Genomic DNA, 27344 nt, shown 5'->3' on the forward strand with positions numbered 1-27344 from the left:
AATCTATTATTTTAATTACCTGGCTCTCTATTTCCGCATTGTAAATCTAGCGAGAATCTCTGCCCATTCCCAGACTGACTGGTCCTGCACCCTGGATCCAGGGTTTGCGCAAGAACCAACTTATGGATACAAGTCAGAGGTGACTCATTAGGAAAAGTAACTTAACGAGGAGAAACCTCCACCAGGCCTGAAGAAATAGACCAAGACCCTGATCATGATTCTTTTTAATTTTCATTGAAATAACCAAAGCTTAGTAGAGTAGTGATCAGTGAATCTCTCTATAACTGTCATATCCAAGGAAGGCAGTTCTGCTCTCAGTACTTATATGGGAAACAGAGTACTTATATAGGAAACAGAATTTTCTTCTAAACACAGAAGGATCTATGAGTAGAGAGCCCCACTTTGCTATTCCAGTTGCACAATTATTGCATTTTCTTCACATAATAGGATGCGTCACATGACGGACAGGTATGGCAGCTACCAAGGTGTCAGGCTCAAGATATTACCAGACACTATTTCAGCATCCTGGGACACACACACACCTTTCTTACTACTTCAGGTACCAAAGATTGAGCACTGAGTGGGGACAGCATGTTTTGACACCCATGACATTGGGTTGTTTCTGTCTAGTAACTCCCTAAATCAAACATAAGTTGTCTTGCTATACATGACAGTGAATTGGTGTTTCATATGAACAACTAGATGCATAGAGTCCAAAATGTCTTTCACAAAGCAATAAGCATATCACTGCACTACAGCTGTATTAAATGCAGCAGGTTTAAGCCTGATGCCTCTTCTATTAAGGGCACAATTGTGGATGGAGGAAAGGAAACAGGTTTTGGCCTAAAGCAGAAAGGGAGAAAACAGAGGCAGATGCATGCAAACAAGTGAGAACAACAGATATTGCAGTGCAGTTCAGTCCTTCAAATATCAAGTAGTTTCCCCGGCAAAGAGTTAACGTGCATGGAGGTTCTGTCCAGATTCCTTCTCTCAGAAGAGGGGGTTTTGCTGCACACCCCATGCGTCTACCCACTCACCTGGCTGGAGGCTACATCCACGTGGCTAAGAAGATAGCAGGAAAAAGGCATCTCCGATTTCACTATTGCCATGACGGCTCTAAATGGGATATCAGAAGGTAGCTCCGGCTAGTTAAAAATCTCTAGGACCATCAGAAGTGAAAACAGGCCTGAGCCAGCAGCTTATGGTTCAGATACAGTCCAGTTCTCCTGAACGGTGAAACAATCTGCTTTAAATTTGGAACAATTTCTACTAGCTGTCGTCTCCACAGACACACCACTCTCTAATCAGAGGGCTGATTTCTCCCCAAAACTAGTTATCTGACTGCAGCAGCTACAGTGGGACCCCAGGCAACGTTACTCTTACTTTTCCTTTGATGTGAAAACAAAATCTGAGACATCCCTCTTTTTTTTAAATATTAAGGACACGGATACTATTTTGACTGCAGAGTTAGACCAATGCATGCCCAGTCTATCTTGGAGGAAGCCAGGGAGAAAGTTTCCTGAGAAGCTTAGAGGACTGGGACACTGCTCTGCGTTCTGCTCCTTGGCAAAACAGGTTTGAAGCCAGGACACTGGCTTAAGATAACTTTAAATCTTTACTAAAGTCTCTGTTTTAGCTGCCTCCACTCCCACAATCAAACTGGTACAGTCTGGCCACCAGCTATTAATGGGATTACTGGGATCTGATGCAGTTCTACCTGCTCAGGGTAGTGAGAAATAGTGACATTGGTAGGAAAAAAAGGTTTCTATCCCTACGGCTTTCCCCAGGACTTTTGCTGGGTACACACAGGAAGTGCAAGGACAGGTCCAGAGACACCAGAACCTAAATCAGCAGAAACAAACACTCCATTAGTGTTTTCATTGCAACACAGTCTTTTACTTTTCCCCCATTTTCCTTAGCAAGTAAAGTTGCCTTAAAGAGGGTACCACCTTGAATATGAGAAAGGAAAAAGACCACACAGCAAGTTAAGCACAGTAACATCAATGCTCAGCCATGTCGTTTGAGTTCATGTAAAAATTGTTGTTGTAGGGTGGTCTGATCCAGCAGATCACCCACAAACACTCATGTGAAGACTAACGCCTTACAGAGCAATCAGAAAGCAGCACTGCACTGAAACCACACACCCATTTCTCTTCCGATTTCCCCAGCATCTTCCCACTATTCTGAACACTGACTGGTAGAGACCAGTTTGCCTGAAAATCAACATATTTCATATGTCCCCCTACATATGAAGTGAGAAGAATATCAACTATGCAGCTGGCTATAAAGGCAGTCCCACACACTCTTCCCAAACCACAACAGCACAAGCAATGCAGGCAGTCCAAAGCTGGTCCTTGGGACTACATGAAACTAGCAAAAATTGTGTTTATGATTAAAAGATAAACAGAAATATATAATGACATGTTGCACATTGGTAAAAAAAAAAAAAAAAACAAACAAACACACAAAAACCGAGGGTGGGATGTGGAGAAGAGAGGCAGGAATCACTTGATCTAGAGGTATGTATCCAGATGAATGTGTTAAATCTAACCTCCTATTCTCAACTGCTTTGGCAATCCAAGCCAAGCATTCCTGAGAAATATCTCCACTGGCGTCAGCTTATGCACACAACCTCAAAGTCAATAGACATTCCTGTTGGTGCATGGATACTGCAGCTATTGGGGTATAAGAAGGAATTAAACATTAGGGGGGGGGGGGAATTTTAAAATATCCATTGTACCTTGAGTTGCCTGAACATATCTAGCAAGATGTGCTTCTCCTGTAACTTAGAAGCAGCTTGCACTGCCTTACATTACTAGGAGGGGAAAAACCACAAGGCTTTTAATCTAGCACTACACATTTTTGGTTTGCAAGCGCTGCCTACTTGTCTCACTTCATCACAAAGCAGAATGAAGACCAGCACGTAAAGGATCATCTCCAGGACAGTAGGTTCCTTCTGGAAATCCATAAGCAACACGTAGGCGAAGAGCAACAGGAAAGCGATGTAGAAGATGACATTCCAGGAGAAGACCACAAAGGGGGAGGTGAAGAAAGACACATAATACAAGAAGAGTTTCTTACTCTTCTCCACAGGCTTTTTCCTGAGGAATTAAGAGAGGGAAAAGGTCTCAAAGCATAGCTTTTATGCCTGGAAACATTTGTGCTACATGTCAAAGTGAAAATTAGAAAGGTGCAAAGTCTAGCACAGGACATGAAAGGTAATGCCTTTCTGCATCCACTGTGACTTCAGGCACACAGGTAAGTTGGCACATCTTAACTCCAGATCAGAGTGAGGACAGGATCTGTCAAAAGCTCATTCAGCCATTAAATATCTTTATTTGAGAGTGATTGAACACTGGAACAGGTTCCCAGAGTGGCTGTGGAGCCTCCATCCTTGGAGATACTCAAAATCCAACTGGACGGTCCTGGGCAACCTGCTCTAGTTGACACTGGTTTGAGAGCAGGGGGTTGGACTGGGTGATCTCCAGAGGTCCCTTCCAGCCTGAATTGCCCTATGATTCTATGATTAGTTGACTTGCTATGCTTCTCTTAATAAGGTGGCAGCTGATTACCTGAATGAGATGAAACCACAGCCTATTAAAGGGAAAAAGAACAGACATAGTATAATCTTCCAATTCTTCGTATCTCTTGAAATCTCTCCATACCACTGCTTGGAAAGGAAATTCTGCAGGGAAGAACAACATATCCTCATTTGTTCTAGCAGCAACAAAATAACCTAGGAATGCTATTAGAGAACATTTGATTTAGAGAAAAAAAAACAAAACAACTTTGAGATTTCAATCAAAATAACTGGGATTCCTGTTTCAACAATACAGAAAGCTTCTGCATCAGTAACAGTGTGTTGGTTCCTTAGTCCAGCCATCCTCCACTCTACATGACAAGGAGTTCAAAGTGAGGCTGAGCAGGACTTGACCTGATTTATAAGGCACTTTACGCTGGGCAGTACATCCACACTGTGCATACATAGGAGTTGTGCCAAGGGAGAAGTCACTTCAGGCAGTCTTTATCATCTAGCTCATTATGATTTACAGCTCTAAATCAAGTCTTCCCCTCCTGACTTAGCATTTGTGGGCAAATCAGCCACCTCCTATTTCAAGAAGAGGAGCCACACACCCTGTCCCCACCAGCCACAGTCAACGCTCTCTGGGATGCATTTCACAGCACTGCAGATGCTGGTTCTGTGAGCATGCTGCAGGACATGACTATGCTGCCACCATGCAAAGCTCAGTGTTCACAGGGCTGGGAAACCTGGCCTGCAGACTCTCACTTCCACAAGGACAGTGTCTCAGCATTGGCCTTTCACAGACTGTTCACATGGATGTAGCATTTTCACAGCAAGAATATTCACTTTTCTTTAAGCTACCCAGATCACAAGAGTTACAGTAATCTGTGCACCTTCTTTTCACTGACATTACCTGCACCCCTGGCTGTGCAATGAACTGCTGATCTTTAGCTTCCACTGCTAGTTCCAGACAATTGCTCCCTCCCCAGGCTTCACAGGAATAGGTCAGCAGCTGCTCAGCTAGATCTTCATCATTGCTGTAGCACTCAGTGAACAGCTCTGGAGGAAAGAGGCAGTCCCACACTGAGCTCCAACTTCAGACTCATTTTCCCACCAACTTGGATGTATTTGTCTTCAGTGACTTCCAAATTATAACACTTTTAATATTAAAGCATGCAGATACAAGAAGTCTTTCAACATTTGCAGCATGGTAAAACAACGTGTGCAATGCTTTACAACCCCATTTGCATGCAATAAGCTTTCACACAGAATTCATGCCCAGATGGAAAACTGTAATACTAAATCCACTCACACAGAGATAGCATTAAGTTGAGTTCTGCACTAAAAAATTGAGTAAAAACTATGAACTTCTACTCAAATGACTCAATGTATCTGCTTGTTTCGTCTTATTTTCATTCATTTAGCACTGATCTAATGAGTTATAGTCAGTCTCAGTAGTCCTATATCAACAGTAGGGTTGAACAAGGGCAGAATCTGATGCTTTTTCACTGGGAAACACATTGCAAACATAGGTGTTTTAGAAGAGTCAAGAGCACCTTATTCTGCCCATAGATTTTTGCCACTAACAATGCACGTAGAGTGAAAAATTATTTCTCTTTCTAGCTCTGGACATTTCACACTCGAAGGCAGTTCTGTTGGTGTATCTGTGACAGAACACAACTGCCCTCAAGAACAATCCAGCCGCTTAAAAAACACCAGCCTTCACTAGATTCACTTCTCTACAACAGTGCATATTCCCAGGCATTTCACAAACAGCTGTGTCACCATGACTGTGAGGATGCACAAATAAAGTGATACTTTCGGCTGGTATTACTACATACACTGCAATATGCAGATAGATCTTGATAGACAGACTCCAATGAGACCTGTTCACTTCTAAATGTCTTGCCAAATAATCAGGCCTGAGGGATGCAGATACCTTTAAGAAAGTTTATTTAAGCAGTTTTCGCCTTGTGAAATAGGAGATACTTTCTAGTAACAAGCAAGATATTTTCAGCATGGCCTTGTGCCACTCCTTAGTGGATAGTGAAATAGCTGTGTAGTCAGTCTGATATACACACATATAATAATAAAGCTAGAAGTTGAACAGGTCAATCTAGTCTCCATGAGCCCCAGAAAAGGAACAAACATGGTTTGCTTTTAGGAGGAATAAAACAATATCCATCTGTGGAGACTTTCAAGATTTGTCTAAATGAAGCCATGACTGAACAGATTTAGTCCTGGTGGTAACACCACCTCAATAAGAAGATTGGAGTAGAGGCCTCCAGAAGCCCTTTCCAGCAACATTTCTATGATTTCCCAATTCAACCTCCAGGGCTATTGCACTTTAGCTGTCATCTAATCTGACTTCTGGTGATGACAGCAGATTGCTGGGTATTGATGCAGTTACAGATCACTGTTTTCTGCACCAGGCAAGAGAACAAGGCTATAACCTGCAATAAAGCCCCAGAGGCAACACTGTAATGTATTTCCTTCCAAGTTGAGGAACCAAGGTCCTGCTCCACAGGGTGCACCACAGGTAAGCTTGAATCTGTAAGTTGTGGGTGCTACAAATTAATCCCTGCCCTGCTATCTGCCAGTTGTGCTGGCTTTCATTTGCACGTTTCTCTGAATAATTTGCAGGATAACTAGACACTGAGGAAACACCAGCGTTATTGCTCAGGAAATGGAAGTCTTAAACAAAAAATCATTCCTCTGCTCTCCTGTCACCCATGACCCTCATTAAATAAGAAACTATCGGTCACTTCAGCCCACGAGACGCGGGGCTCAATCCTGAATTATTGACAGTCCTTGCAATAGGAGAAACTGAAGGTCATACAAAGGAAGAAAAATAACTGAGCTAGATCTGCATTCTCAATGAGTGGCAGTATTGCTTGTCATCTTAGAATAAGGAAGCTATATGATTTTGCACTTCAGAATTTAGGAATTCAATCCACTTTTTACCTGCAATTTATTCTCATGCCCCAAAAGTACTCCTGCAAATTTGAAGGGTGGATTTTCTCAACCTGAATATTACCAGCACTCATGCAGAAACCTTCCCTTATTCTATATTCTCCTTCCTTTTTCTGGGCACCCTTCTTCTTCAGCCTTGCCATCAGAGCCAGGTAGCTTTTCTTCCCAATGAAAGGAATTCTCTGCCCAAAAAAACCTCACAACACCCACTTTTGGAGGCAAGCTGTTCAGACAGGACACACAATTTCTACTGGGAACAGATGGTGTGGAAGAGATTTCCAAGTCGTAAAAACACATTTTGACATTAAAGGGAAGAATTTGATGTTGGATATCTAGTTTTCTAAATAAAGTTTTCTTTCTACTTCCTTTTGAGATGTCATTTCTCTTCTTTAAAATTCAGGCTGGATTTCTGGGCAGCATTTCAGGCAAACAGAATGAATTATCTTGCCTTGCATTTTGCTAAACAAACCCAGCAGGGTTATCAGTTTTGCTTTGCACAAAATAAAAACATCGCTATGCAATCATTGGTACACACCAGACCTGGAGATCATTAAAACAAATAATGTTCCAAGAACAGAAATGATTTCCAGATCTCTGACCCTTTCTATTAAATTTCTAAAGGACTTAAAGAAGATACTTACCTACTGCTCTTGTCTCATACTCATTAGCGAGTTCCTCAGACTCACCAGCAGCATTTATATCATTCTTCACCTTTGCCATGCTTTTCAGGAGCTTACTGGCCCCCAAGGCTGCCAAAGTGCAACCTCTGGTCTATGGAGAGAGAGTTAAGTCATGCAAAGCCCTCTGCAAAGGGAATGTGGTATATGCTTTAAAAATTATTCCCCTTTTTTTGCAGCTGCTCAGTTCCCAGTCAAGACTGGCAAATGAAGATCCAGTTCCACAAAACAAATGGTAACCATCAGTGTACTGGTTTGATAACAACTTTGTGACCAGTCTGAAAAGGTCTTGTGTTTAATAGTTATATATCAGCTTTGCATCTCTGGCTGAAGATTCACAAAAGAGGGTCTGCTCTGTCACAAGCTACACTACCATTTGCACTGTCCACCAGTCTGGACCAGTTGGGTGTACCCAGAACTGCCTAGACTACGTTAGTCCGTTCCATTCAAAACAGCTACACACGCAGGGAAGCAGCACTCTGTTTGAGACATGAAGACCAACATGAGCAGGAGCATCCATTAGCTTTGCTTGCATTAGCCTCACATTTACAGCCTGCAAATTATGTATTTGATACAATCATCACTAAATGTACTGTCTAATCAAAATTAGAATTGGGTTTCAATCAAATACCTGGGATCAGAACACATCCATATTGTGGAATGGGTGGGAACTCAGCATCCAAGCTTGAACATTGATGAGAACATACAACTACAGGTAAATGATAGCTTGGACTGCTGACTCACACATGACGTTAGGAAAGTACAAAATCCACACCCAAACACAAAATGGGTAATATTAAACCTACTTACAGAGTCATCTAGCAATTATCTCTTGTGGTTTTGTGTTTGAAGATGGATCCAGAGCCTTTAAAGGCCTACCAACCAAAGACAAGGAACATCACTGTACTGTTTGCAAGGAAGAATAATGGAGAATTCAACTTACTTGCTCCCAAATGACTTTAGACAACTCTTTCTTGTTCTGAAGAACTGACCAAATAAACAGAGCTTGCAGTGGGTGCCTTGTGATAGGACATTCATCCTGAAAGAAAGAAAGAGCAACAACTCCTCAGACCTAAGCTCACCAAACTGTTTTCAACTGGAACAAATCCTAGCCTCCCACTCTCCTGTTTTCATATTTTCTTCCTTTTACAGCCAGCCTACCAATCCTCTCTCTTGGCTATCTGGCACTTGTTACACACTAATGTAAGTTAGGTTACTGTCCTGGTTTCAGCTGGGATAGTGTTAATTTTCGTCTTGGTAGCCGGTATGGGGTTGGGTTTAGGATGAGAACAATGTCGATGATACACTGATGCTTTGGTTCTTGCTAAGTAGTGCTTAGTGTTGCTAAATAGGTGCTAAGTGGTGCTCACACTGGTCAAGGATTTTTCAGCTTCCCCTGCTCTGCCGGGTACACAAGAAGCTGGGAGGGGGCACAGCCAGGGGGGCTGACCCAAACTGGCCCAAGGGCTATTCCATACCATATGATGTCATGCTCAGTATATAAGCTGGGGGAAGAAAAAGAAAGGGGGGGGGGACATTGGGCATGATGGCGTTTGTCTTCCCAAGTAACCCTTACGCGTGATGGAGCCCTGCTTTCCTGAGGATGGCTGAACACCTGCCTGCCGATGGGAAGTAGTGAATGAATTCCTTGTTTTGATTTGTTTGCGTGCATGGTTTTTACTTTGCTTATTTAACTGTTCTAATTTATTTTACTTCAATTATTAAACTGTTCTTATCTCAACCCACGAGCTTTCTCCCTTTTACCCTTCTGATTCTCTCCCCCATCCCACTGGTGGGGAGTGAGCGAGCGGCTGCGTGGTGCTTAGTTGCTGGCTGGGGTTAAACCACGACAGTTACATTTTATATTTATATTAAAGCCTTATGTTTTCCTGTTTGATGTGGAAGAATCAGCCTCCCTGTTTTTCCTAAAATGGGCATTAAAGGACATTTGGGTCAAAGTCACTTTCTGCTTTAACCCATGCAGTTCAGATAGTCTCATTCACACCTCTGTGTTTAGACAACGTCCTCTAAAAGGAATACTAACTTTATATCAATATGCCTTTTGTGTTTGAGCAAGTCCCTGAACTTCACAAAAACTTAAACAGAGAGGAATTTCTATACCACCATCTTCTTTGCGTTAGAGTAATTAGCACCTGGGGATGGCAAAGCCATCACAAAATGACTCCTGAGCAACAGAACTTTTAAGAACAACAAGCTTTGGTGGAAACTCTCAAAGCTAACCAGCATTTTCAAACCAAGCTTCCCCCGAATGTCACATGTGTTGCATTGCATCTCTGAAGCCAACAAATGATTTCAAAAGTTTCCTACCTGACACCCGAGCTCCAGTTTTGAAACTCAGATCTGGATCTGATGTTTGGACCTGCTGTGCTGTAACTAAGAAGTCTAGTTCTACCTGACAATGAAATAAAGTGCAGAAGGTGCTTGACACCCTTGCAACAAGCAAGGTTTAAGATACAAGAGTCTGTACCAAAATGTAAGAGTCCAAATTCCTCATGCCCAGCTGGCATCTCTGTACCAGACTCTGAGTTTATATTGATATAAATTACAAGCATAACTAGAGCATTGATTGCTCTAATAGAAAATACTTTAACTCAACACCCAAACTCACTCACCCGTTTTTCTTGTAGCTGAATGACCCTTACATGCATTTGTAAAATGGGGCAGTATGTTAAATGTAAAACAAGGCTGAGACTGTTAAAGCAAATCCTGCTATACCAGAAACAAAACATAATTTTTGTTTTTTCCTTCCAGGGGACACACAGTGAAATCAAACTGTTCATCACTTACTGAAAGATGTATCTCCATCTCATCCTTGCTATTTTTGTCATCTCTTTTGAGACCTCGTCGGAAGTCTTCAACCATCTTCCATGCAAATGTGAGGAGTGCATCGTTATAGGAGTTCTTTGCGATCTGCAGGTTCTTGAAAACCAGGCTGCTGAAGTTGTTCGTGTACAACTCTCTAAGGACCTCTGTGGTAAGGAACTTTCTCAGATTCAAGCCATTTTCCAGGAAAAGACGGACAAATTTGGGCCTGTCTTTCACTAGGGCCGTGAACATGACATCCTGTAGGTCAGCAGACTAGGAAGAAATGGAAAAGCAAATATTAGGGAGCACGCGAGCCATCTAAAGCTTACCTAAGGGCCTGACACATGTGGCGAATTGCCACATTTTCTTTCATGCTGTCACAGTTTCATTAGAATCAGTTTTTTCTGTATGCAATTGCCTTTGTTTGATGGCCTAGAGTAATTCTGACATAGGCAGCTAAACTTTGCAATCAGTGATGTCGGTGCAAGGAGGAATAGACACTCTTACTTATCATCACAGAGGCTGGGGTGCTGAGATAGTGGCTGCTGTTACAATGTCTCTGTTCCCACTGCTCCCCTGTCCCATGTCACTGCACTCAGACAGAAGTGGTCTGTACCTCCCAGTTTCGGTCATTGGTGAAGATCTCATCACTGGCCAGGTCCAACTGGTTCCACTCCAGCAGCAGCTTCAGCTGCCCATTCCAGTTATCTCTGTCATGTTCATTGGTGCTGAAAGCTGCAGAGGAGGAACAATCCTCTAGGTAAAAGACCAGAGACAGAAGGGCTTCTTGGCGTACTTATTTGTCTCTGTTTTCACACTCTACCTGACAAGACCCCTATATCAAGTGTCTTTCCCCAGACTCATGTCCATCTTTCTGATTGGTTTTTATAGAGGATGCTGGAGGCTTAGAGATAGATTTATGGTCCAACATAGGCCACAAACGAGCTGCTAGGAGCACCTCATCAACCAAAATCAGCACATTTCCTTCAAACTTCTCAGTGTCCTGCATCCTCTACACAGGAGAAATTCTGCAGGATTCCCAATGGGGCCCTACAGAAGAAGTGTCATGAGAAGCTGTAATGTTCATAGGCTTTCTCCATGCACAGACAGGCAAATGAGGTCAGCCCAGCAATCTTCACTGAGTACCAATTCTGCTCTGCTGGAGTAGTAGAGAATCCAGGTCCGAATTACTCATGGTAGCAAGTCACTGGGATTTGAAAGAGTTAGGAAGCAATCCTGCACATTGACTGTTAATTAACTGGATACTTCTCTCCCTGCTGAATGTCTGTCAAACCTCTTCAATCCACATATATACCAAAAGATACTTGATTTTACATTGCAGGATGCCGAGTAATCCACTTCTGCAGTATAACCAGAAAAGATCCTTTGCTTGGCTTTCTGACTCCCTGTTGTGTTGCATACTTGGGTGCTGCTCTCAGAGATGCTATCCTAGCATCCCCAAAGCTCTGCTAAATGCCTTCCCAATTATCTGGACTCACACTAACAGATCCCATAATGCTGTTCTAGCCTGTCCACACCCCTTCAGACGAAAACAAGCTCTACACTGTGGCAGGAGCTTAACTCTAAAGAGATGGCACTGCTCTAAGGAAGACTGTTCTAGAAAATAAATAGCCATCTTTTTCCATCTATTTAAAAACAAACAAACAAACAAGCAAAGAAGAACAGAAAAACAATTACTTGCCTTTGTATAGAGCAAAAGAAATGGCATTGCTCACAATTTCATCTCCAGCTTCTTCTATTTTGATAACTGTCAGTAAATGAGGGTTCTCAAGAACTTCTTTGATCTACAAAAAGGAAAAGCTCCATTTCAAAACAATCTAGACTGTTTAGTAGTTAATCTCCTAGAGCGTCTTTAAAAGAAATTTTCCATCATGTCGTAGCAAAGCTGCTTCTCATCAGTCCTATTTCCACGTACAGTTAAAATTTTATCAAGTCCAGATAGAAGTAATGAGATTTATTTTAAAGTCACTGAAGTACAAGATTAATTATCCTCTGAACATACAGCAAATAACCATGATTCCCCTATGCAGGACATCATAACTAAAAAGATATAATCTCAGTAATTAGAAACAACTTATAAAGAAAAAACAGATTGTGACTGCGCAATTTCAACAAACGTCTAGCAGTTTATTCAAGAACAGTTTCTACCTCCTTGTGCTTTATGAAAACCAGAGATCATTTCTCACATAACCAAACCTTATAAAGTTACTTTCATTCTAGCACATGGAAAACAAATAATCTTAGCCACTGTAGGAGGAGGTACACTCCAAGGCAGCTCAGCAGAAGTCATGAGGAGTGTGGCCAGGTGACCAACCAGGGAAAACTGCCTTCAGGAACTCCATACTCCCCAATGCAGAGCTCCTTCTGGAAACCAGAGGCTCATGGTCTGCTCACAGGGCAGTTCTTCCTCTTCAGGTTTGGACGCCACAGGCCCCAGGCTCAAAATGCAAGTTCAGACGTGGTTTCTGCAGGACTCTGCAAAATGTCATGCCCTATTCTTGCCCTTTTCCTTGTAAGCTTCTTATTACAGAAGCAGAAAATTGTTGAGGTTGGAAGATACCTCTGGAGATCTCGTCCAAGCCCGCTGCTCAAAGCAGGGTCAAGTGGAGCAGGTTGCCCAGTGGAACTTGCAGGTTGTCCCACGAAATCACTCTGCCAAGCTCTGACCAAGAGATTTGACTCAGGCTTTGCCAGAAACAATAGCTGCTTACACTTCAACACCAGAAGCTTTGCTTGGTTTATATTTAAGAACACACACAAAAGTTTGAGTGTCTGAATTCCTCTCTGGGGCCTGCAAACAACTTGCAATGGTACATTCATTTAAAAAGAAAAAAAAAAAAAAGAGTTAAGGGTAGGGGGTGGAAAGCTGAGAGAAGGAGCCTTAAGTGTACATGAAGCAAGGTAACATTTTCCATCCCCCATCATGAACTTCGACTAAGGTTTGAATATGCAATCACTCCCCACTCCCTGCTTCCTGCTGTGAGAGTGGGTAGGAGATAATTAACCAAGAGAGGAAAACAGAATCAGACCCCAGGATAAAGCATTGGGCAGTTAATTGAGAAAGTCAGTTAGCTCAAGTTAATGGATTGTTCAGTGAGTTGAAGTGTTGTTGGAACTAAGACTTCTGAAAAATAACAGAACATTAAGATTTTTCTGGAGCTCCATTTTCTTCTGTTCCTATTAAGGAGAGCACAAGTATATCTAAAACCAGGACCATCTGAAGGTCAGTTTCCTGAGACTGGCCCAAGCAACCCAAGATAGCAGATGCTCTCCTTAGTTCTCCAGTTTCCCCAATCTCCAAAAATCACTCTTGTAATAAACACTTACATATGGGATCACAATGGTGACTACATCCTGAAGGCTCTACTTCCAGTCAAAGAAGCAAAGAAAAGCAAAAGAAGAATTTGCGAGTGTATGTACAGTGCTGTACCTTCAACTGCATCCCACGTACATAGTACTAGTAAGTCAATGCTTTATTTAGCAACAGTGTTCCAATGGAGATGGTGTAGGGATGTTGCCGTGATGAAATATTGACCAAGTAAGCTGCTAGTCCTAATGGCCCTGCTCCTAGTCTGTACAGGAAATCTGTCCTACCTGATGGTGAAGCAGTGATAACCCTTTGTCCCTGAGCAATCCAGCAGGATTTAGCAGTGTGAGGCCCGATTCAGAAAATATCCAATTTCTCCACATTCACAAAGCATGCAATGGAATTGTGACACCAACCAGCACATCATCCAAGAGACACATCCAGCAGGAATTGCAAGCATCCAGGGAGCAGACCATTACAAAGCACCTGGCCTTAGCTCTCCTGTGCCCAGACCTAAACCCAGAAATGTGCTGCCTTTCCAAAATAATGTAATTCCCCATCACTTTTGTTCCAATCCCTATAAAATAGGAGAATGGAATTTTTCTTTTTAAAATCCTGTTAAATGCACACCTCATGGATATGTCAGGGCAAGGAGCCCTGCACATCCTATAGGTATCACCAGATAGCAACATCCTTGATTTGGAACTCACTGGCTGCTCCTGACCTCCTGTTTTCTCTACCCTTCTCCCACTTTCAGCCTCGCTAGCTCCCTGCAGTAGCACACACTTACCCATTTGATCCAGCTTTCAGTCTCCTCTTCCGAGAGCCTTGAAATGGTGCGAGGCAGATATCTGAGCAAGCTCTCCTTGACACATGAAGAAGCAAGAGTGCCTTCTGCCTCCATCAAGCTAGCAATAACATCAGCAATCCGGCCAGAGCCTTCCACCACAACACAGGGAATCTTACTCTTGATGGCCACATTGATGGACTAGGAAGCCAAAGAGGGAGAGGTGAGCACTTGAAGCATCACTGTGTTATTAGACCCTACTATTCAGTAACAAAGCCTAGAGATTGTAGGTTTGACTTAGGCGAGAAAAACAGAAACCCATGGTCCAGAGCAGTATTTTTATTCCTACTCACTTTTATTACTACCTTACCAATGATGACTCTTTAAAATAGCATTCATCTAATGACAGAGGGCTGTGAAGAGCCCCACAGAAACTGAGGAATGGAAATCACCATCTGCCAAATGTTAGAGTTGATTAACAGATCAGGAAAATTGCCAAGTGGATATGGCATTCAGGACACATTGCAGCACTGCCTAGCTACAGTCACTGCTGTTTTATGGCACAGCATTGCTCAAGTAACACCACAGCTGAGTACAAGGGCTCTGGGTTTATTTGCTGGAGATGCAAGCAGCAGTCTTTTACACAGAGATCACTTCTGTAGCATCATGAGAACATCGAACTCCAATGTTACTGAATGTCTCCAAGTAGCTATTTATGTGATTTCTTACACATATGTACACAATGTTGTACATGGCTCATCAGTAAGAAAAAAAAAAAAAGGTGTTGAAATAATGATGGAAGGACCATTAGCCCTCCTGTTGCAAAGACCACAACAGGAGACATTTATTTTATTTGCATCACTACCATTGAGAGCATGGTCACCAGAATATAAGCTGTCTGCCAGCAAATTGTACAACACGAGTCAATGCAAGTTATCATCAACCACTGGAACGACAGAACGTGTATTAGCTCTCTGAAGCGACAGTTTCGTGAGAATAAAAAAATCAACCTGGAGCCATCAAAACTGCGAGGACATTACTCCTGTCAATTGGATAGCAGTTCCGTGACAAAAGCAAGATGTTTTTTCTTGCTGCAAACAGTCTAGGAGGTTCCCGGAGTGTGTGGAAGATAACTTTCTGACACAGCTGGTGAGTGAGCCAAATAGGAAAAGCATCTCACCGGACCTGTTGTTTGTGAACACAGAAGGCCTGGTGGGTGATGCGACAGTTGGAGGCTGTCTTGGGCACAGCCATCATAATATGACAGAGTTTTCAATTCTTGAAGTAAGGAGGGGGATCAGCAGAACTGCTACCTTGGACTTCCAGAGGGCAGACTTTGGCCTCTTTAGGAGCCTGGTTGACCGAGTCCGTTGGGAGGCAGTCCTGAAGGGCAAAGGAGTCCAGGAAGGCTGGACATTCTTCAAGAAGGAAGTCTTAAAGGTGCAGGAGCAGGCCATCCCCATGTGCAGAAAGATGAGCTGGCAGGGGAGAAGACTGGCCTGGCTGAACAGAGAGCTTTGGCTGGAACTCGGAAAAAAAAGGAGAGTTTACAACCTTTGGAAGAAGGGGCAGGCAACTCAGGAGGACTACAGGGATGTTGTGAGGTTATGCAGGGAAAAAATTAGAAGGGCCAAAGCTCAACTAGAACTTAATCTGGCTACTACCATAAAAGACAATAAAAAATGTTTCTATAAATACATTAGCAACAAAAGGAGGACTAAGGAGAATCTCCATCCTTTACTGGATGCAAGAGGAAACAAAGTGACAAAGGATGAGGAAAAGGCTGAGGAACTTAATGCCTTCTTTGCCTCAGACTTTAATAGTAAGACCAGTTGTTCTTCAGGGTACCCAACCCCCTGAGCTGGAAGACAGAGATAGGGAGCAGAATGAAGCCCTCATGATCCAAAGGGAAAAGGTCAGGGACCTGCTACACCACTTAGACACACACAAGTCCATAGAGCCGGATGGGATCCACCCGAGGGTACTGAGGGAGCTGGCAGAAGTGCTCACCAAGCCACTTTCAATCCCGTATCAGCAGCCCTGGTCAACCGGCGAGGTCCCAGATGACTGGAAGTCAGCAAATGTGACATCCACCTATAAGAAGGGCCAGAAGGAGGATCTGGGGAGCTACAGGCCTGTGGGTCTGACCTCGGGCCTGGGGAGCAGATCATCCTGAATGCCATCACGCAGCACCTACGGCACACCCAGGGGATCAGGCCCAGTCCTGCTTGACTAATCTGATCTCCTTCTATGACAAGGTGACCCGCTTAGTGGATGAGGGAAAGGCTGTGGGTGTTGTCTACCTGGACTTTAGTAAACGCTTTGACACCATTTCCCACAGCATTCTCCTGGAGAAACTGGCTGCTCATGGCTTGGATAAGCACACTCTGCACTGGGTTAAAAACTGGCTGGATGGCCGAGCCCAGAGAGTGGTGGTGAATGGAGTCCAATGCAGTTGGTGGCCGGTCGCAAGTGCTGTTCCCCAGGGTTCAGTACTGGGGCCAGTTCTGTTCAATATCTTCATTGATGATCTGGATGAGGGGATTGAGTGCACCCTCAGTAAGTTTGCAGATGACACCAAGTTGGGTGGAAGTGTTGATCTGCTGGAAGGTAGGAAGGCCCTGCAGAGGGATCTGGACAGGCTGGATCGATGGGCCGAGGCCAACTGTATGAGGTTCAGCAAGGCTCAGTGCTGGGTCCTGCACTTGGGTCACAACAACCCCATGCAATGCTACAGGCTGGGGGAACTGCCGGCAGAAAAGGACCTGGGGGTGGTGGTCGACAGCTGCCTGAACATGAGCCAGCAGTGTGCTCAGGTGGCCAAGAGGGCCAATGGCATCCTGGCTTGTATCAGCAATAGTGTGGCCAGCAGGACCAGGGAGATTATAGTGCCCCTGTACTCGGCACTGGTGAGGCCTCACCTCAAGTACTGTGTTCAGTTTTGGGCCCCTCACTACAAGAAGGACATTGAGATGCTGGAGCGTGTCCAAAGAAGGGCAACGGAGCTGGTGAAGGGTCTAGAGCACAAGTCTTATGAGAAGCAGCTGAGGGAACTGGGGTTGTTTAGCCTGGAGAAAAGGAGGCTCAGGGGAAACCTTATTGCTCTCTACAACTCCCTGAAAGGAGGTTGTAGCGAGGTGGGGGTCGGTCTCTTCTCCCAAGTGACAAGTGATAGGACTAGAGGAAATGGCCTCAAGTTGCACCAGCAAAGGTTTAGGTTGGATACTAGGAAAATTTCTTCAGTGGAAGGGTAGTCAGGCATTGGAACAGGCTGCCCAGGGAAGTGGTTGAGTCCCCATCCCTGAAGGTATTTAAAAGACGGGTAGATGTGGTGCGTCGGGACATGGTTTAGTGGTGGACTTGGCAGTGCTAGGTTAACAGTTGGACTTGATGATCTTAAGGGTCTTTTCCAACCTAAATGATTCTATGATTCTATGATCCTTACCAACTAGATCAAAGTGGTTTTCTTAAGAAGGGTCCAGCTAAAGTGCATGTTTTGCATCACATGGCATTTAAAACCAAAGCTTGAAACAGTTTTACTTCTCCTCTGCTAAAGCTGATTCCTGTCATCATGCACAAGTCACGGAAGCTGAGAAAGGAGCCTTGCCTGGGCAACACTGCTAAGATCAAGGCATGGCAAGGACAGACGTCCACAGCATGGAATCTGCTGTGTCACTTTGGGCTGATCAGAGACCCTATTTACTCCTTGAAAAGATGCCTTCACCTACAAATGAGCGAGAAGGCAGACATGAATGTCTCTGTGTGCTAGTAACACCGGTAAACAGCCAAGACACTGGCATGAACCCTTAATTAAACTGCCATCCAGTTACTTTTCACAGGAACCTCTTGCCAGAAATTATGCATTTGATTTAACAAGGTTTTTATTCATTCTGATTAGATAGCTAGTAAGTCTGTGTTATGTATCATTTCTTAACAGTGGGTTTGAGGTCTCCATAATGTACCTGTAATCACAAGGCTGCCCAGGTAACTACACTGCATGGCGTATAGAAACAGCTCCTTCAATGATGGCCAAATCATCTCTTAAACATTGGTAATTGGGAACTAAAAGGAGAGATGGGCATATTCAATATGTCACTTTCAGCAAAGCTTTGCTCTAAAACCTGAATGGATGCTTTAGTTTCATCTTAGGAGCTCTGATTAACACATTGAGCTCTGCATCTGTATTCATCTACAATCTACCTGTGGGCAAAGCTAAAATTAATCATGTGAATGGAAGCAAAACACCCAGGAAACATACAAGGAGGCTTGGATAATGATCTGAAATTTCACAGAGTGGTTCAGACTAATTGATTAATGTTAGCGATGAAGTGGTAACAGACACTGCGCTTTGAATTCCTTGTTTGTCATCCTGACAGGCAAACCAGTTTGATTAGCCTCAATATTAACAGCATAGCTCTAGTCCGAACAGGTAGTACCAAGATCACCTCTTCAAAAGAGATAATTATAAATATCACCCTGCTTCAATTTTACGGACTCAGACACTGACATACTCCCTTCATTGTATCCTATCCTCTTGCAAAACCCCACCCCTTTCACAGTTCCTTCTCAAGGTCCTTCAGCCCAGGCTATGCCAGCTCTTCTTCTTGCTGTTAGTCAGAGCCATCTCGTCATCCCTGTTACTGTTCCCCTCCCACATAGCCTGATTGCACATCCCCTCACTTTGAACTCCCTGGTGCTGGGTCCCTTTGCTCCCTCAGTCCCACCCTCCTCACTCAGGCCATGCATCATCATTCTTGCAAGGTGAAGGGGGAAGTAACAATTCTGGTTTTTAACACTGAGACAGATCTAGAAGTCATCCTTTTTTTACTTAGACATCCTGTTTCAAGAAACTTCTTTCTGCCTTATCTGTTCTGTTCATCCTCTTCCTGCCTATCGTCTATTTGAAGATGATGCCTGCTACCTCCTCTTCTAGGCTTAGAAGGGTCAGAGTCAGCAGAGCCTTCCTGCCCTGCTCAGCTGCCGAGATTTAAACTAGGTGCAGCCCACAGTTCTCAGAAGCAGCAATCAAAAGTCAGTTTAAGCAAGTTCTGAGCTGGAGTATCTCCAGCACAAGCTGATCTTCCTTGTATATTACAAGAAAGCACTAATCTCCACTGAGCATGGGCAAGCCAAGTTTTCCCAAACTAAAGTTTAGGCAAATTTGTATAAAAACGATCAAGAGCTACATGGCTGAGGAAGACTCTTCTGATTGCTGCTCAAATAAACACAAGAAACAAACATTTTTGTGCTGGATTTGTTATGGAAGAATTGAGACAACTGAACTGTCCCAGCCAAAAGTTTTCCAGGATGTCAGCCTGAGGTAGAAACTGCACAGAAAATTTTAACTGAAACAACCTTCATAAGCCTAAATGCAATTGCAAGCAAAGTATTTTTATAGCAAGTGCTGGGTAAGCTTCAGTAAATAATAGGACTGGCTACTTTATCATGTTGGTTGTGGAATAATCTGTCTTAAATATTAGAGCAATGTCCCTACTGTCACTCCTGAAAATAAGTAAAAGAAAGAAACTTACTTTCAAAGTCTCTTTCCCTCCACCTTGGGCAAAACACACGATTGGGATCTTACCACCATAATTAGATTCTGTGAAACATGCCAAAAGAAACAGAGAAATAGATTCAATCCATTAATGCAGTTTGAACAACTTCTTTTTTTTTTAGTACAATGAAATAATTTCCAAGTAGTTCATGCAGACACTCCAATACAAGCTTACTGTTGATTTTGCCAAATCTGTTAACAGGTTTTCCTGTTTTTAATGAAGACTCAGTTTTGCCTAACATTCTGCATAGCTGGCTTCAGACACCCTTCTCCACCAGTTGCTTTTTTTCTCCTCACAATCATAATTTTTACTAGCTCCAAAGTCCCCCAAACGTGATTTTATTCTGTTTACCTATTGCTTTGACCATTTTGAGTCAAGGTGCAAGGTTCTTATCACAAGTTGAAGATTCAGAACCTCTGACTTCACATTTTCAATTGCAAAAGAAAGCTAAGAATCCTGTAAATCTAGGAGCTAGTGTTTAAAAGATATACCAAGTTTCATAATAATTCTGGGTGCTTCGTCATGACTAACAGCAAGGAGGCTTCAGCTGAGGTACACAGTAAAAAAAACCCAAACTCTTTAACTAAGAATTTCTTGACAAGGCTTTTGATTTTTTCCTTTTTGGCAAAGAAGGAGCTGAAAGAGAAATAATTTGGGAGCAGGTTTCAGATGGATCAATCATCTTCACAAATTTGTATTTTGGAAGAAGCTTAATTTCAGCTCCTGTGTAGTTGTGCTTTAGCTACCCAGAATTCAGTGCCAGGTGGGAAATATGTAGATGGGTCAGCTTCGAACAGATAGCCCAGCAGGAAGGGAGGGAAGGGCTGTATGGCTAAAATGGATCATTTGCTGTGTCCCACAAAGGACTATTGTCACATACAGAAAGGAAGATGAGGGGAGGGGTATTGCTCTGAAGAAGCCTGGTTGTTCCTGAAAGTGCTCAAGATGCAAGTGCTCAAGATGCTTTCAGCTCAGCATCCAAGGGATTCTACCACTATTTTGTTCCCAGAGAATCACTGGGCATCAGCCCCAAAGCATACAAGGACTAAAGAGAAGGAAGTCTGCAACCTGATACCCACACCTACCTGGGATAATCCGCTCCGAAATGTACTTTTCTAACTGAGTTCGTACTTTTGCCTCTATCGTCGGGTGTCCATGGGTGCCATTATCAACCAGTAAGAGATGGGTGTGATTATTATCCAGGCAATACAGGGGGTCTCTCTTCAGATCATCCATTATGTAGTGGGCCAAGTAGTACCCCTAGAAGAACAACCACAACATTTAACAGAGATCCAAGGGCAGAACATGCACAAGCCTTCAAGGACAAGCCAGTGACAGCTGAATCCCTAGCCATCAACTATTCCTCATTAGTTAGGAGTCCGGATTTCCTGACTCAAGACACTGCTCACTGTCAGTCCCAACAGCAGCAGAAGACAGTGAGAGAAACCCCATACAAGAGCACAGAGAAATTCTTCTTTACAAGAGTGGCCTGATTTGTGATGATCCTCTCATAACTTCATCTCAGCCAATGGAACAGTGGAAGTTATTTGCAACAGTTTAGTCCTTTCAGAGGTCCTTTTAAGCAATGCATACTTCCTTCAGCTACCAGAAACATTAAATCTGTGGCAAAGTTACTTTCAACACCTCACAGAATCACAGAATTTTTTAGGTTGGAAGGAACCTCTTGAGATCATCTGGTTCAACCCTCAAACCTCCTTAGAGCCCTCAGTAAATTAAACTGCTTTTCTTTAACTAGCAGGATGGTTTTTAGACATGTTCTATAACATCTAGTGGACAAGAGACAAGGGTATCTGACAGCTAGGACAATAGTATCAATGAGCAAGATCCATAACAGCAGCAGCAGGTACAACACATCTTAGCTCATGGGAATCCCCACTATGGGCTACTGTGTGGGGATTTCATAGCAGCTAGAATAACCATGGAAGAGTATTCCCTAATACTCTGCCAGATATGAAACTAGAACAGCTGAACTTCCACACAGACATGCTAAGCCCACAGCTGAAAACATATGCTGGTCCCCCCACCAGGCCTGATGTGCAGCCATCTCAAACATGAGAAGATTTTAGTTTCCTCCTGTTCTGGGAAGAGCACTTGATGTTTCTTCTCACTGCTACGTACATTGAGGAAAAGCTGGTCCCGGGTTGAATTGAGCACAGTAGATCAGGTTAAGTAGACAGACGTGCTTCTATGTTAACGTTGCACTGGAAAGCATGCTGCTGAGCTCTGCTTTACCAGAATGTACAAGCAGAGCTTGACTGACCGCTCAAGTCAGTCATCACATGGCTGATAGCATCAGCCTAGCACAGATACTGTTACTGCTGAGAGCAGCAATCAGTCAGGGACATAATCTGTATAACTGACAGCCGAGCCTCCTCTTTGTTTCCCCACCAACCCGTACACATTTCTTACATCATTATCACCACTGCGAATCAGACTTTCTCGGTTGGAAATCATGCCCCAGGCTGCTATGCCAATAGCCACCACGTTCTCCTCCGAGCTCCGACTGATGGTGTTGTCTCTGACCACTTCCCCGATGTACTTCATCAGCCCGTAATGCGTGCCTCCTGTGAAAATCCAGGCCCCTGGGGACAACATGCAATAACCCGGGAGAATGTAGTGGAATACCCACCCTCCTAATATACTACCTTTAAGATACAACAACCCAATCCCCTCTCAAGACCTTACCTCAGAAGAGGCATTTATTCTTCAATTAAACACAAACGATATGCTACACAACTTACCTTATGTTATCATGGGCATCCCGATGACTAGCTCTCAACCCTCTTACTTCCAAACTGTTAGGTCGTATTTGCCCCAAGTGCACCAGCCAAGCAGAAACAAACCGAATGCTCTGCTTCCCTGCTGACCCTTTGAGCTGCTACCTTTCCAACAGTATTATGCAGCAATAAAATAATACAGACACATATGCAGGTATTTACCTTTGGACTGGGCAATGTAGATCAGTCTGCTGAATATCTTGCGCATCCGGGGCTTGAGCGCAAAGTTCTTTGCACCCCCAGTGACAGAGATGACAAGGTTAGGGGTTTTCAGGTGCCAATGCTGGGTCATGAGATCATAGAGTGTTTCAGAGTCTGTGTCACATGACAAACGGATGTACTTGGGTGAAGGAAAAGAGGGGAAACAAATAAGTAAGAGATAAATAGTAATAGCTGGGAACAGATCAGGAATTGCATTTTCTTCTCTAATCTACACTCTTATTCCAATAACCAGTAGACAAAGGCTAAAGTGATGATGAACCAGAGCTTAAGTCTTTGTTTCTTTCTCTAAAACATCTTTATCCTCCCCCTACAACCAGACACCCATAACTAGGACTTGCAAGGTGATCTCTATTGACAGATCAGTGCTCAGGTCTGGAGATAAGGCACAGTCTTACTGCAAGCAGAACAAAAGTGCTAGTGTCAGACCAGCAGCATAGTGAAGAACATAACTGCTGGCCCTAAGGTCTCCCAGCTCCACCATTTCCAGGTTCAGCCTAAAACTGCAACCTGCAACCTCCAGCACCCTGGTCAGTGGGGTCAGGGGGCAGTGCAGTGCTCAGGTTGCACTACCACGTTCTGCCTCACACATCTTTAATTTGGCAGAAGCTAAACTGTGTAGCCCCAGAAATATGATTTTTGCAATTACTAGTAAAAGTCCACAGGCTTTGTACTGAACTGAGAGTGCAGATTCTCAGGATCTCTTTAGCCTGAGCTGAGTATAGTTGTGATAGCAGTTGCCTAGCAGTATAACAACTATTGTCTACATTTGATTTACCTTAGGTTATGACAGTAACAAATAGTTATTCTGTGGGGATTGAACAATTTATGACCAGAATAAAAGGTGACATGGCAGAATGCAGACACCAAATGACAAAGGTCCCAGTCTGTAAAAACAAATCACAATGGCCAATAATGGTCACTATTTGGGTGCAACCTTGTGAATGAGGGAAGACTATTTTTAGAAATAACAAATACAACTAAAAGAACGGTATAATTCAGAACCACTGAAAAGAAAGAGCATAAGTAGACTGTCTTGAGAGAAATCTATAGAAAGAATTCCAAGCACACCAGGACCAAGGAGGATGGGATCCCCGTGATCAGTACTGAAATCATCCCTGTAAAGACCTCAAGAGTCAACATAAAGCCTCCAAACCCTCCTTCCACTAGAGGAAGGCAAGAGCACTGGCCTTGGGATTCAGAGGAACATTGGAAGGAGGAACACAACACCAAGGAAGTTAATGGTGTAACAATTTTAACTGTAACAAAGCTATTTATAGCTTGGATTATGGATTAGTGGTAGCATTGTTATAAGTGAACTAATAATAATTATGGTCTTATTTTGATTACGCTATTAAAGCCTTAATTTGACTAGCTACAAATTCCAGGCTTCATAAGCATGGTGGCCCTATCATAACATATACGCATAACAGCATTTTATGTTAACACATCACAACTTTATCAACTTTATCAAAGCTTTAACACTGTACGAGGATGCCATAAAGCACACTAGATAGATAAACTGGCTTCAGCTGGACCTACCATCTCTCCATGTATATAAAAGGCTCCCTGGCTTTTTTGCTATGCTATTTAAGAGCCCCTTTGCAATTTCATTGCTGTTAGTAGTTTAGTGTGATGGACTTTTGGAAGACAGCCACAGCTATACAACCCATACCAGGGGATGAAAAGGAGTAACTTGGACCTGAATCATAGTGGATTTTGTATAGATTGCCCAGTATTCACAGGAGAGCAAACCCAAGGGATTAGTTTGAGGAAGAAGTGTCCTATCTTGAGAGGCATTTAACTTGAACTAAAGAACATATTCTTCTGTTCCAGGCCAAGTTCCTAGGAGTAGTTATTGCATCTGGCTCAGAACAGCACATCACAGAGGAAGCTTAGTAGGCTCCAACAGGTACACAAGAGGGCTAACGGAGTCCCACAGCTTCTGCTCTCAGAAGCATCAGCCACATGCAGCCTTGGGTGTTTTTCAGGAGAGAGTCGCCCATAGAAGAGGGGAGTCTGCCAGAAACATTAACTGCTCCACAGCGCCAGTAAGCCATCCCCACAGCAAATCTTGTTAGCTCTGTAGTTAGAAGGCATTTTGCCTAAACCCTACTGATAACACAAAGTACCTTGTATCTGTATGACAACCTTTGTTCCATCAACAATTAAGGTTTCCAGTTGAATGACTTGTTTTCATCTATACGAGTCGTTTTCATCTATATAAAGCAAGTACCAAATAAAAGATGCTGAAGCTGACTTGTCTGTACAGCTTATCTTGTTCTCTCATACGTCATCATGGTGTGTAACTGCAAAAACGCTTCAGTTACACCTAAGTTTCATTCAGTGTACTAGCAACTATACATCTGGCATTTGCCACCTCCAGAGTCCTTTGCAGGCTCTACCCAAGCAGGTGAACCCTTCAGTTCAGCCACTTTCTTTCTCCGAGGTACAACGGTGCCATCTCCTGGTACAGCCGGCTGGTGCACCCCAACCATCATCGATCCAACCCTCAAACACAAGCGATGCTAAGTGTTTCAGTAGCTGAACTCAGAAAGGTATTCAAGAGAAGCATTTTTTTTCAGATTGAGGGCTACCAGAACATAAAATACAGCAACTGCAATGTCCTTGGATGTTACAGGATCTGAGCAACACTGCAAAAATAAGAGGGCAAGCAGGACTTATTAAATGTAGAGATTTTATTGGTCTGTTCACATCTAATACTTCTGCTCAGGACTTTTTAGGATTCTTCCATCCTAAAAAGTACAATGCAGGGTATAAGACTTCCCATCCCTTATTGATAATAGTCTGCAACTCTTAGGTTACCTTGGGTTTAAAGTTCTCCCCACTGTGCACAAGATCAAGAGAAAATATTTTGCAATGTTTAAGACCAGCAGGTGCCTTGCAGTATAGGGAGTGAGAATGTGGACTAGAGACGTAACTCCAGCCAATGAGCTGATGGGATGGATTAGCAGACTTACGCACAGCATTTGAATAAAGTATGCTCTGAAACATGCACAGTGGCCTTGAGACACCTCATGAAACAACTATGGGCACACAAACCAATTCCGGAGTGGGAAGAGGGACACAACATGAGGAAAGAACATTTAAGCCCTGAGAACTCAGAAATTTTGCAGTAGAGCAAATAACTTCTTCTTACAGTAAAGGTACACAGCATCTTACAAGACAGTAGTATGAAGCTAAAATATGCATATTAACAAATATGTGAAGTACTTGGATCTGTGTAAGCGTGATTCAAAACCTTCAGTCTTACTTCCCACCCAAATGCCTCTAGTTTCTGTTACTTTGCATAAAACAAACCCAATTAATTTACATACCATGCTCTGGTTTTCCTCATTTATTTTGATTGTCTGAAGCAAGCTGCACTGGCAGTAAATATCAGCCATTTAGAAGAGGCAGATGAGCTCAGACACATGTGACGCCCCACACAGTATTAGTATAAATCATCAGAAACAGCAACACCAGCTATTTTCTTCTTTCCACACCAAGGAAATACACGGGGCCGGGGGGGGAACCCAAACAAAGAATAAAACTCTAAAGTTCCACTGATACCTTATACCCCCATTGAATTTACTGTCATTGTAGGATCTCCACCTTGGGAAATACTCAATATTCAATTAGTTATGGGCCTGAGCAAACTGGTCTATGTGGATATGCTTTGAGCAAGAGTTTTGGCTAGAAAACTCTGGAGAGCCCTTCCAAACAATTATGAGGGTGTGAGGCACACAAGCCCCATTCCAACATCCCACAACATCCTTCAGAGTGTCCAATCCAAGGCATAAGATACAACTGTGTGGAAAGGAGCACTGTACATCTGCAGACTGCAATGATCTGCACATAGAACAGCTAGGGAGGAAGGGAATATAGGTTAGCAAGCTCTGTAGGCAGGCGTTGGATGACATGCCATGCAACATTAAAGCCATTACAAAGCACAAGTGATGATTTTGCGGAGCAGCAAGCAGCTATGTGCAGCTTCTGCGCTGAAGAGTACAGATCCTCTGAAGAAAGGTCTTACACCTCTACAGATAAGAAATCCCCATGGTTATCCTCCTGGATCCCTGCTGCACCTTCAAATGCAAAGCATGTTACACATGCTCCTGTCCCAAGAGTTGCACTGGTGCACACCGTCACACCATTTTCTTTCTGAAGTGTAAGTTAGTCCACAATACAAAGATGCAGTCTTCCAAAAAACAGCCTTGTCTTGGCATTAAAGTCAGTCAGGAGCAAAGTATCTTTATCAGGAGCTTGATCATTCATGCACTTAAGCTTATTATGTTGGTGTCACCACTAAAAATAGGTAAAGGGTACTAAACCGCTCCTCAACACCATGACATTTCAGTATAGATGGGGACTACAAAACAGCCACTGTAACTGCACGCTGATATAGTCAGGGTACACAGTCCCAGTGAGAGACATCACAGATCTACTTTAAAATTATTTCCTCCTAGCCCAAGACCTTAAGAAGTGTATTATAGGCCAATTACAATAAAACTAGCCACATGAAAAAAGAAAAATAATAACTGAGCATCACCCTCATTCACCCATTCTTCTGCCATGCCTGGAAATAGATAACCTCTTTTCCCTTCCATCATTAGCCTATGAAACAAATAACACAGAAGAAATTATTCTTTGTTACC

The 27344-nt window shown here is 43.2% G+C and overlaps 1 protein-coding gene across 1 annotated transcript in view; it reads right to left on the reverse strand.

Moving 5' to 3' along the window:
* Nucleotides 1-27344, reverse strand: part of TRPM8 (transient receptor potential cation channel subfamily M member 8) — a 53306-nt gene that overhangs the window by 15080 nt on the left and 10882 nt on the right. The window contains exons 5-17 of the mRNA XM_009462351.2: nt 22630-22807; nt 22100-22272; nt 20755-20929; nt 19646-19713; nt 14118-14315; nt 11702-11804; nt 10616-10734; nt 9982-10272; nt 8117-8212; nt 7138-7267; nt 4437-4582; nt 3573-3685; nt 2885-3101 (exon numbers count right to left, since the gene is read on the reverse strand). Of these exons, the coding sequence (XP_009460626.2) occupies nt 2885-3101; nt 3573-3685; nt 4437-4582; nt 7138-7267; nt 8117-8212; nt 9982-10272; nt 10616-10734; nt 11702-11804; nt 14118-14315; nt 19646-19713; nt 20755-20929; nt 22100-22272; nt 22630-22807 (2007 nt within the window). The remainder of the gene's footprint in view (nt 1-2884; nt 3102-3572; nt 3686-4436; nt 4583-7137; nt 7268-8116; nt 8213-9981; nt 10273-10615; nt 10735-11701; nt 11805-14117; nt 14316-19645; nt 19714-20754; nt 20930-22099; nt 22273-22629; nt 22808-27344) is intronic.

This window comes from Nipponia nippon, unplaced genomic scaffold, assembly GCF_047370975.1.
Source record: "Nipponia nippon isolate SJK-2023a ecotype South Korea unplaced genomic scaffold, ASM4737097v1 scaffold_5, whole genome shotgun sequence".
In the NCBI taxonomy this organism is placed as follows: domain Eukaryota; kingdom Metazoa; phylum Chordata; class Aves; order Pelecaniformes; family Threskiornithidae; genus Nipponia; species Nipponia nippon.